Raw genomic sequence first — 13,020 nt, forward strand, 5'->3', positions numbered from 1 at the left:
ATCTGGGCTTCTAGAACATAAGACAAGCCCAGATTGGAATAAAGGAGAAAAAAGCACCCGATGAAGTTGGGGCCACCGAAAATAGGCCAGTTTAAATCTGCTTCACTGGTAAATGGTTAAGAATAATGACAATATTTGTACTCCGCGGTCTCCTGCATATCACACATCAATCCGTCCCGGCCGAGATCTCAATTAACATCAATTTGGAAATAGGTAGTTTATAACATTTTTTTATTGTTGTAACAATTATTCCGGTCATGACATTTTCAGGATGGGTGCATTGGGTAGGTAGGACAATTACAGGATTACTGAGGCTTCCCATGAATGAAGTCTTTGCGAATGCCTACCTACTCCCATATTATACTGCGCGAACAGGAAGGTATTGCTAGACATTTTTCCGCTTACTGTGGTGGTAGTAGGAGGTTTTCAAATATTGTGAAAAATATTGGCACGAAAAAAAGCGCTGGATGTGATAAATTACATCGATTTTTTTATATTTAATTGTGCTGAACAACTTGTTATCCCTGTCACATTACCGTTTACACTTTCTATCAAAGAAGGCGTATTTCGTACTATTTGGAAAAACGCTTTTGTTTCACCTGTTTTTAAGAAGGGGGATAAACACAATATTGAGAATTATAGGGATATATCAAAACACTGTGTCCTAAGTAAAGTCATAGAAAAAATTGTTTATGACCAACTTTATAATTAATTTATGTAAAAACACAATTATTAACCCCAAACACCACGGTTTTTTTCAACGCATATCTATTGAATGGAACTTAGGGAAGTTCGCCGATTTTGTTCATAATTCTATGGACAAAAAAGAAACAGGTTGGCTCTATCTATACTGATTTTTCTATGGCATTAGACAAGTTGAATCGTGATATACTCTCAAATAAACTAAAAAATGGTATAAGTGGAAATCTCCTCAGATGGTTCTCACCTTACATTAAAAAATAGAACTCAAACTGTAGCCCTAAAATGTTACATGACACAAATAATAAAAATTCCCTCGGGGGTACCTCAAGGTTCTCATTTAGGGCTCTTTACTTTACTTTGTACTTCAATGACATATCTTAGAAAAAACTTACAAACGAATAGGGATCATTCTACGCATCACAAAACCATTCAATAAACATTTTACACTTGAACTACTATATATGGAATACGTAAGATCTCATCTCGAATTTGCATCCGTCATTTGGAATCCTCAATACCAAACTTATACTAACCGATTTGAAAATTTTCAAAAAAAAATTGAAACACCTGTCGTATCGCTTTGAAAATCATCAATGTAACCCTATCACTCTAGACAAACGAAGAACATTAAATAGAGCCATGTGCATTTGTGCATACGGAACTTTGTGATTGCAGCGAGACTTGGCCGCGAGGTTGGCTTGGGCGTCCTTTCGATGCAAACACATCTACTACAAGCGTAGATACATGAATCACAACAGTAGTTGCTATTGAAGATCGTGAACTGCCTTATTGACTCACCAGCTCTATTAGAAACGATTGCATTTCGTTGCCCTCATCGCAATACCAGATCGAATACCTAATTTTACAAACAACGATTCAAATCAAAATACGCCCGAAACTCTTTACTCAGACGTATCTGCAAAACTTACAATTTCTCTAAGAGATATTGATATTTTCCACAGTACCCTTAATTTTTTTTAATCAAATTAACCGTTCAATGTACTTAAACAAAAACAATTTTATTTTATTTGTCGTCTATCCATTTCGTATTTCTTTTTTCGCTTATAACTTTAAATATCTACTTTCTTCCTAACCTGTAACCATAAAAATTATTGGAAATTGATTTATTTATTTAAATACAAACTGTACAATAGGTGCCATTAACATAAATATAAAGTATAAGGTATAAAGTATACAGCATAAAGTTTAATGTATAATATACGGTATAAAGTGTAAAGGTTAAATATAAAGATAAGTTTATAGTATAATTTACGGTGTAAAGTGTAAGGTTAAATATAGTCAATTATAAAGAATATGTTATAAAAAACAAGTAAAAAAAAGTGGGTGTGTCAAGCCTACGCAAGACAGAAGTGAAACTTCTAGTTTCAGCTGATGCTTGGCGTGGCGCAGTTCGCTGGTGTCTGAGAGAGAGGAAAGAAGAGAAGAGAGAGAACGTTCGTGAGCGGCTCCCCCACCTCAACAAGGTTTCACTTCAAAAATGCCACAGCCGAGAATCGAACCTCGCTTAACTGATTGAAAGCCAACCACGCTGAGCACCAACTGTAAGCAAAGCCGCATAAATTGATTATATTATGTAGGTTCTGAAAATATGAGAGCTTGTTATGTTTTATAATGTTACCTACATCACACCCAAAATATAATATATTTTTAAAAATAATGTACAATGTACAGAAATAGAATCCCACACAAGATCGCGTAGTGCGCTCTAGCGAACGGATATTTTATCAGAGGGAGATAGTTTTAATTTTTTTTTCTGTAAATTATTACATATTATCAAAATAAATAAATTAATTAAATAAATGTAATACAATTATCATAATATACGGATTAGATAATAATTTTAATCCAACACAATAACGCAAAGCGCGCTCTAGCGGAGTAATGTTTTATCACAGTGAGATAAGTGTTTTTATTATTTTGCAATATTATTTTCTTTTAAAAAATGTTCTGACCTACTAAAAAATAAGATATTGAATGAAAAAGGCGTTAAAAACAAAAAAATAATGTGCGATGGCCGAGAATCGAACTCGGATCAACTGCTTGGAAGGCAACTATGCTGACCATTACACCACCAACGCCAGTTGTCGGGATGAGCTAAGAAGCATTTATATGTTACTTCAAAACTTTGACTAGATCAAATGAACTTTAATCGGTGGTGGGGGTACCCGCATTTTCGTTTCGGTCATGAGTCGGTTTTACTCCGGTCCTCGAAATTGCATGACGCGCGTAAAGAAGTTTCACTTCAAAAGGTTAAAAAAATTATTATTGTTAATAAGATATTGTTAATACTTAGAAGAATTATTTGCCAACTACGCCAAACATAAATTAATGTAAATGATTATCAATTATCAAAAGGAACTTAACTGGTTTATTTTATACTCAACATCTTAAATGTAAAATTTATTCCCATGTATAACTGCATATTTCCTAAATATACTCAGATAAGAAAAAAACAATATTATCAGTTATCTAGAAAGGCTTAAAATAAAATAAAATGTCTTTGAGAAGTATTTAACACATGCAATATGTACATATTACACCGACACCAAGTGCACAATGGCTGCAATATGTACCAGCAGTCAGCACCAACCTTGCGATTAAATAAGTTTTTCGCACTCCGATAACTTCAAGTCCAATGTTGCAGACAGTTGGTTTCCTGCTAAATGAATCTATTTCGGTAGAGTGCATTGGGATTCATGTATCAACGCTTGTAGTAGATGTGTTTGCATCGAAAGGACGCCCAAGCCAACCTCGCGGCCAAGTCTCGCCTCCATACGATCAAACCGCTGCAATAACAAAGTTCCGTATGCACAAATGCACATGGCTCAAGGCACAAGGCACAGATATGGTTTATCTTTGTCCGTCGCGCTTTGTTCTCAGCACGAGCTGATGTACCTACGTACAAAGTACTACGAAATCCCGACAAATAAATATAAAGCGTCACCCGTGCTTCATTTCTTCTCAGTCAATTTCCCGCCTTTCCCTGGGAAAGTGGTTGCAGTGCTACGTTGCCACGTACCATGCATCGCACAAAGAATTCAAATATTCTAGTTCAGGACGATTACTGACTTTGATGTTGCGGGCATTGTTTTGATTACGCAAATTCGCGCCACTTCAATGGTCTGATTTGAATATCGCCTTATCGATGATTAAAAGGATTCGAGTCTGTAGTTGGGAAGCACTTTGCTATTATAATGTCCCCCGACGGCTTAATAACAACATTGCGATGTGTCGCGGGTAGTTTTATTGTGCCTCTTTAAAAGTTGTGTTGTGTTAATTAATTCTATTAAGTAATCTATTACGAATAGATAATTAGTGTTAAACAACCGATAGTAATCATTGACAGACGATTGTTAGATGTATCGGTATCCAGCAGCCACAACGAGCAGTGAGGGTATGCGTTGGAAGCAAATGGAGCACGCAGCCATGACTAGGAAGTGAAGCCTCCAAGGAAACTGATATCTGCCCCCGCGGCGCTGAGCAGAATATAAAGTTGATGCCTTCGCAGGAATTGACACAAACAAGTAGGTACTTGCTACTCACTAGATACATTAGACACCTGCCTATAACAGCAACTACTACCTAGTCTGCTAAGGTGCCTCATGCCTGGTGCCTGCTAACTGGTGGCATTGTTTGACTGGATGTTTAGTTAAAAGGTCACGTATTGTGTATATTATTCTATGCGTTGTTTTATACGAAAGAATTGTCGCTTCCCGCTTCGCTGGATATTGACGGAGCGATTGGTTTATTACAACCCAAGCATTTAGCTTCCGTGTTTGCTTTTATTCAAGCATGCAAATTGTCCTCTTGATCGTCAAATGGAGGACAACAAAAAGTAAATTTAATAAATGTACCTACCTTATTAGTGTCATAACAATGAACTGTAAGTGCGTGCCTCGTAGTTACTGCAATGAAATGAGCGTTGCACTTGTGTTATTGTTAAATCAATCCACGCCATAACTATTAATCCCAATTTATGAAATGGAGGTCAGGCACAGAATGAGGTACATCGTAAGATATTTTAAATAAACATTGATACTGAACTTCTTATTTGAAATATTATAGTATATTAGACTGTATGAACACCTACCTGTATCGTAATAACTAATAACGATGCATGTAATTGAAGATGGTTATCACCAAGTGATCTTAGCTCATGACCTCTTCATGTAAAACCTACGCAATTAAAACATGTTATGGCAGAATCATTACTTCTCCGGTTTGATAAGCTGGAGACTCAATAGTGAATAGATGCTGCTAGCTACAGATATCGTACCTAATCGTTTTATTATTATTCCAATTCGTACCGACAACATAAACTCGTTCGGGAGTGCAGTGATCCCAATAAAACAACGAATTAAACAATGTGTACATAATAATATATTATTCCAGATGGTTGTGCTCGTAAGTATACAATTGATATGATTGAACTTATATCTGACAACACGAAACATACAGACATGTGTCTTTTCATTTCAAAACGAATTAAAATAAATTTTGTCCAATGTCAGAAAATGCTTTTTACGACTGGTAAAACAAATGAATATTCTTCGTGAATATACAATATTGAATGAGTGAATTATTATCTAATCAATCCAGGCCATACAACTATACGAGTGTACAGCGTACATTCACTTGCGTGCAATATGAGTTCATTACGCGCATTGTTAGTATTAGCATGATCTCATTTCAATATTTTCATCATAACAATAATAAAGTAATTTAATGTAAAAGATTAGACATGTGACATGAGTAGCTGTGTAATACCTACCTACAAGTACACGTACAGCTCATTGACCGTCCTTGATGCGCAGGCAATGCTCCCATAAATATAGTTTACATGTTAGTTACCTCTCAGTGGTACTGGGTAATCTCGATACATTGCTTGTCTCTGCTTTCCATTATTAGCGTACTACCAGTTGAGTGCGCAGTGGATATAGCAGACATAATACACGTGCTGGCTCTACACTCTACTCTACATTCCCCAAGAACCGTCTCCGTATAGATCATAGATGCTGCATCTTCACTTGCAGTACTCGCACGTCCGCTCTCATTCGCACTCCTCGCACTCTTCACCATACGAAAGTTATTTACATTATTTACACTCCCGCGCTTCCCTCGGCCTCGGGTAGTCTCAGAGCAGGCATTAGAGGCGTTACCTGTTAATGTCAATGACTAACTCTTTTCGACCTCTGAAAAAAACGCCCTCTCCTTCGTTCCTGATATATACAGGTACCTAAAGGTGTTTTCGATCTCTGAGCTTTAAAAACCCTGTCTAGCCTTCGACAATTTAATTTGTTGTGTACTTGTAGTAAATACTACCCACTGGTAACAAACTAGAAAGATAAAATAAGGCCACTCAGATGGAAGCAACTCGGCATTTGTTTGTCTAGTGATTATATATTCACGAGCAAATGGCATCTCTGAAGAAGATACACAAACGGCAGCAATAGACACTTAACGATATTAGTAAGCTGCTCCTAGTATAGTAAACAGGTTGCAATCCTTAGCAGAGTTCAATAAAACTTTTTGAACAACGCGCAATACAAGGTGATCGGAGTTCGTTATTCGGTTGATATGTTGTTGCGGAGTATTCTGCCGTGGTAAGGAAAAACACAGTGTCTTCCTCGAGACTCTCAAGGAAGACACTGTGTTTTTAATTACCTGGGCAGTTTTGGTCGGTTGAGTGGTGGTAAAATAGACGCATCCCGGAGCTGTTACCCTACTTATTATTATAATGCGCATTACGTTATTCTTGGTCGAATAGACAGATGAAAAGCCGTTATTATGTTACTTGAATTAGACAACGAGTTCCGAAGAAGAAATTAATTTTATTTATCATTTTATGTGTTTACCGTACAAGAGCCCTGGAGCCAGTGAATTAACCAGTGCCATCTAAATTTGTTAGGAATATTATGTGGTTGGACGAAGAGGGACTGGATGGATGTGGGGTCTTCTGGTCAGACATAGCTAATGATGGTCTTTTACTAGGATGATACTGAGAGTAGAGAGTAGGTTTTCTAGCATGTATTGTATTTAGCTAGTGAACGAGATGATCAGGAATACCTATTAGTTAGAATTGTCTGAAATGTCACCAGTCAGAAGCCAGAACTGTGTTGGTAGGGCCAGGTATTTACGGTGTAATATTTAGGTGTTTGAAGTTGTGCGGAATCACGTTGTTTATTGTCTTAGTTTATTAAAATAGTGTTAATTTTTTAAAAAATTGTTTTCAATATCGTACGAATACAAGTTCTCACAAGATCACCATTTTCAATAAATAAAAATTATAAAAAAGTAGCTTTCATATTAACACCTAATAACAACAACGGACAACTAAATGGTTGAACTTCAAAATCCGTCACTGTGAGGCGGCGAGGCGGCCAGGTTCTACACATAATGCATGCAGATAATTGCTAAAAATTTCAGAAATAAATTGGTAATAGGAAAACGCAGTCACTACACTGTACACAACTGCGCAATGTAATAGAAAAGTTACAGCACTCGGGCAGTCTAGCCGGGGAAAATTTTGCTGGGTGTCAAGCGTATTTGGGGTAGTCTTTGAAAATGAAATAATAAATGCCAAAAGCTTTGCTAATATCCCCATCAAATTAGCAACTCGAAAGCATTTAAATATATAATAAAATAAAGATCATTATATATGCATTATATTATTGGGCTCTGTGCGATTCATTGACAATGGGGCCGAGTGGCAGTGGTAGGCTTGTACCAAAAATGATGTATCCACTCGCAACCCGTGGCTTTCCAATTAATGTCCTTATAAGATTATCTTATAAGGCTTTATTTTAATTGCCCCGACGTCTTATGCATTAACCTGTGGAGGTCTCTACAGCGTACTCATGAAGTATTTTAATTGCCTCCACGTCTTATGCATTAGCCTGTGGAGGTCTCTACAGCGTACTCATGAAGTATTTTAATTGCCTCCACGTCTTATGCATTAACCTGTGGAGGTCTCTACAGCGTACTCATGAAGTATTTTAATTGCCTCCACGTCTTATGCATTAACCTGTGGAGGTCTCTACAGCGTACTCATGAAGTATTTTAATTGCCTCCACGTCATATGCATTAACCTGTGGAGGTCTCTACAGCGTACTCATGAAGTATTTTTTTGTAATAATATATTTATGTATTTGCATTTCCGAGATATAAGTAATTTCAGAGTTTACATACCATGTACAATTTCTTTGCTGAATTCGTCATAATGATAGACCAGACGGATTCTGGAAAATGATCAACAGTGGGAATCTTCTCGTCGTAGGGAAGGGTGCGAAGAATAATACTGGCTAAGGCCACATGAACTATCTATTCATTCTATTATAAAAACTCGTTGTTTTGTTTCAGATTTTATAGACACACCAACCTTCGAAGTTACAAGAGATATTAGAGATTTCATTAACATTAATTTGTTTATGAGCTTTGGCTGTGTTGTTATTTTTTGGTGAAACGATATCATTCCAGCCTACTCTACATTCAGCGTCGGTAGGTTTAGGGATGGTCCTGCCGCTGAAAGCTCCGATGTCCTCTCCGTGAGCCGCGGCCGTTTGTGAGAAAGTTGGGAGGTTACAGCGGATCTATCAGCGGTTAGCCACACACTTTTCCTTCTGTGGATAACCTTCTTCCTTATTAATTTATTCTCGTCATGAGTACTTCTCTTCTGTCACAGAAAGTCTTGGTCATCAGTCATTGTCATTTGAAATACAAATTATGCACAAAGTGTGTGGATTTTTCTGTATAAACTCAATGTTGGGGATATCGTGTGAGGGAAATAGGATAAAGTAACAATGAATGAAGGAAGTGGGGAAGACAAACGATATGCAAAAAAATATCTGGTCACTAAACGCAGTTAAAGTCAATTCAAGCAGCGTGTTGATTCTGATATAAATTCATAGCTAATCTATTTCCGCCCATAATTACGATTGAATGAGTAGTTGTCATTAGTTTTACTACAAGCTGTAATCTAGATAATCTAACGGATTGTAAAACAACATATAATAACAATAATGAGGAATGTTAAAGAGTATTGACAATGACAATAACTCACATAACCTACTTCTTACGACTCGCATTCTATTCACCCGTAATTAGGCATATGCGGGCTTTCTTTGTTGCATCCTTAGCACCTAGCATCAAGTTAAATTGCGGTTATAAACTTTTTCGTTTACTTTTCCCCATTTACCTTGAAAAAAGTGAGGTTGCCTTCTTTATCATTTAGTGCGAGTTCCTACCCGACACCCATAAGGTTTATTGACTATTGTTTAGCGCAACAATCGTTGGCAAATACAGACACAATCACAGGGGCTTTCTCATTTTCCTTTGTTCAAACAAAGCACTAGAAACTGCGGCCTCACTCTGATCACGGGTAATAATATAATAAATACCGAATATATCCATTCCCTCTGCAACAGTGATTTACAAATATATGAATAGTTAAAAGTGTTAACTGGAGTTGGGCTGCACAAAATTATCCATAAGAAGGGGTGGTAAGTCATAATATGTTAGTTACCCGCTCCAGAGCAGACTTTTTCTAGTGAGGCGGGTAAACACCTGGGTTGTCGGCACTGAATGTGAACTGAAACTCTACGCCATAGACAATATAGACATCTAACACACATACAACAATCGTTGAGAGAGGTATTGTTATTTCAGGGCGTCGCGTCGCGTCGGTCGTTCCCTTTAACATAAAGTTTCCATTAGACGTTTTGGAAAACTCGATCTAATCTATTTTTTTTTATTTTTTTTTTTTTTATTTGGTACATTATTTTGTTACAATTTATGTTTTCCAGTAATGTAGGCCTCACTGGGTGGCTTGCCCGTGCTGAGGCCTTCATTTTATAATATGAAAATCATATCTACATATTACATTTAAAGAGAAGATAGTAAATTTGAAAAGAAAATAATAAATTTAAAATTAAAAATAAAAATACATAATAATACATTTAAAATTAAAAAAATAATACAATGAAAATAATCTTGTGTGTTTGTGAGTGATGTGTGTTTATGTTGGTTTTGTGTGTTACGTGTAGGTTTTATTTTTATTTTATGCTATGACATTTTGGTAATATTGTCTTTTTTGTTGTTTAATCCATTTTGTAATTTTGTGTGTGAATTTATTTTTACTTTCCTCAATTTTAATTTCAATTTTTAGACTGTTGAAAGCTTTTATAGCATGGTATTGGTAGTGTCTTTGTCCAAATGTTGAATTTACTGTTGGAGTTTTAATGTTTTCTTTGTACGCTTGTCTAACTGGTCTGTTAGTGTTATTTTGTGTATGTTGAAATTTATTTTTTTTGTTAAAAATGTAGTTTAGTAGTGTTTTAACGTATAATTGGCGTATATCTAGTACGTCACAGCTGTTGAATATTTGGTCTGTATCGGTCAGTCTATCTATCACTCTACGCCATAGACATCTAACTCTACGCGTGCTTGTTTACAATACAACAATCGTTGAGAGAGGTATTGTCATTTTGGGCGTCGCGACGCGTCGTTCCCTTTAACGTAAAGTTTCCATTAGACGTTTTGGAAAACTCGATCTAATCTATCACTCTACGCTATAGATATCTAACTCTACGCGTGCTTGTTTACAATACAACAATCATTGAGAGAGTTATTGTTATTTTAGGGCGTCAGATTTATGTTAAAGGGGGCGAAACTATATGAAAACTATTTCCATTAGACGTTTTGGAAAACTCGATCGAATCTATCACTCTACGCCATAGATATCTAAACTCGTTCTAATCTATAACTGTATATACACTGTACATGTGCTTACAAGTCACTTCATTTTACAACACAACAATATGTGAAGAGAAGTATTTGGAACAGCAAGTTTCCATCTGATATTTTGCCCAAAATTTACTTTATTTTGCATTAAAATTCCTATGTTTTACCTCCCTTCAAAACCGTATCTAATTTTATTTCAACGTTCCGTGTAAATTCGCAGCTAATTATACGAAAATTTCTATTTAAAACACATTATGTACGTGTTAGAACAACAAGGTTTCAGTTTAAGAGCAACTTAGTTCTATCTGCCAAAGATAAAATATTTTGGAGCAACATGGTTTCATTTGCGTTGTACTTCGAGCTCATCCGTTAGGACGCAAGGTTCCATTAAACTCATTGCCTGAAACTAAGAAAAATTACATTTATGAATTTGCAGAATATATTGAAATTGAATTGCAATATGAAAATGTAAAAAAAACATGACATTTAGCAAAAAAAAATAAAAAAAGAGCCCTGTTCTCTGAGTTGGCTGATTTAACAAGGTTAGCTAAAAGTAACAAGGTTCTGAAGTTGTTTTTCGCTAAATGTCGTGTTATTTTATCGAATGTTAATAATAATAATAACATGGCATTTATATAGCGCAGTAAATTTGAGTGTCATTTCACTTGAAGTGCGCTTAACTATAACAAACTTAAAAACGGTAAATGTTGTTATAAAACATAAAAAATCGTTCAATTATAATACGTTCTTAAATATAAATTTATAAACCTCAATTTTTACTATTTCATACGTGATTCAAAGTATGTCGCTCAATATCTCAGTTTCGTGCAAATGGCATAAAGAAACTTGTTGCCCCAAGAGAACGATGCGACGTCCTGTAGGATAGGAGAATAAGGCCGACTCACACCGATATTGCATTTGTGTTGTCTATTGACTGCAATCAATTCCTGCCTTCAATCACTTATTTATTGTAATGCTCCCTCTAAGTTGAGCGAATGGCCAAGATACTCTTAATGAATTGCAAATACCTCTCTATTTATTCGTAAGAAACACACAGACAATTCATAGAATACAAACATAAAAATACAGTTTAAAATTGAAGTCCTACACTTGAAGGTCATACCAATATAAACTAAAAGATTTACTAGAATTATTATTTACACGTTCGTTTGGATTGTATCAAAAACATTACTCGAGCCGTGAGGGAAAAGTGCAATCCTACAAAATTCCATATTGCATAAATGTACAAATATAATCAATAAGGCAATGATAAGTACAAATAAAATGTGTATCCTGAACGTCGATAATGACAAGTCTTGTAGAAACTGGTAGGCGTGTGCGAAACACAATAGGTACTCATAATTGACAATCAAATCTAAAAGAAAACCAAGTCATTTCGAGACTTACACTATCAGAACAGTTTAATCTCCAAATTGTATATATGTAATTGCATTAACTTTGGATAATATTTCTTCTAGGCTTGAATACTAAGTTTGATGATGGATGTGACCAATGTCTTATTCCATTATTATTGGAAGCTTTAAGACGGGAATCACCTTTGTGTAAATATTACATAGGTACCTATGTTATCATTGTATGTTTATTGGTAGGTAATAATAATAATATTTGGATGATTTGTATAGCGCCGTTTTTGTGCAAAATCACCTCAAGGTACCTATATGTATTTCTTCGATTTAAAAGAATATATAAAGAGATCTCTGATAGGAGTAACGCAACTTTTATCTTTGGAGTAACCTAACCGTGACAGTGTCCGGTCAGTGGCTGAGTTGGCAGGCATACTGTGTTCAATTCCTCGGCTGGCTAGTCCTCCATCACGTCACAAGCAACATTTTCCGCTAACGGTTAATAATTATGAGTAGGAAATTTGCAAATATTGTCAGGTGATTCGTAACCTGGGAATGTTTGTCTTTTTTAAAGTATTGACTCTCAGAGATGATGAGTAAGAAGCTCCAAATTCGGGGAGAATCTTTCAAATTTACAAATAAACTAGAGTTTTTCGGATGGGTCTAATAATTATTGAACGCGCTGAGAGAACTTAATTTTTTTCTCTAAAAATATTTGGTTCAACGATATTATCCCGTAAGACTTAGGAGAGTAATGTGAAACTGAATAATTGCTTTGATATTTGTGGCACATTTAAGCAGAACCAATTGTCTATATTTAAGCAATCCAATTACCATCGAGCGTGTTAGACAACTCACGGTACGTATTATGCATTTGCGAAACCGATGCAACTGCAACCGGCGTTTAGCGTGATTTTTTCCCATAAGTCGAGGTTCAGATCGGCAGTTCGGCTTGCGTATGTATACGTAGCATAACATACTTTTAAAAGTGAGCTAGGTAGTTACATAGTATATTCTTTGTACTGCGCTCCAAGTGGAGGACACTCTCAGCATCACTTCAGATCCAGAATCAATATGTTGGGTTAGTGTTGGTTGAAATGGCTGTTGCTACTTAGTAACCCGACCTTCCTCCTTCCCTTTTCACTGTCTCCTAGCGGTAGATACTCGTACTTATTGCATTTGGTTTATCTACGTC

General features: G+C 35.9%; 1 protein-coding gene across 1 annotated transcript in view; it reads left to right on the plus strand.

Moving 5' to 3' along the window:
• The first annotated feature begins 3,760 nt into the window (after positions 1–3,760).
• prage (RNA exonuclease prage) overlaps positions 3,761–13,020 on the plus strand; it is a 38,993-nt gene continuing 29,733 nt past the window's right edge. Inside the window, exon 1 of the mRNA XM_089636929.1 lies at positions 3,761–4,247. Within this exon, the coding sequence (XP_089493055.1) occupies positions 4,220–4,247 (28 nt within the window). The 5' untranslated portion in view covers positions 3,761–4,219. The remainder of the gene's footprint in view (positions 4,248–13,020) is intronic.

This window comes from Hesperophylax consimilis, chromosome 10 (assembly GCF_061612785.1).
Source record: "Hesperophylax consimilis isolate HC1 chromosome 10, BYU_Hcon_1.0, whole genome shotgun sequence".
Classification (NCBI taxonomy): Eukaryota; Metazoa; Arthropoda; class Insecta; order Trichoptera; family Limnephilidae; genus Hesperophylax; species Hesperophylax consimilis.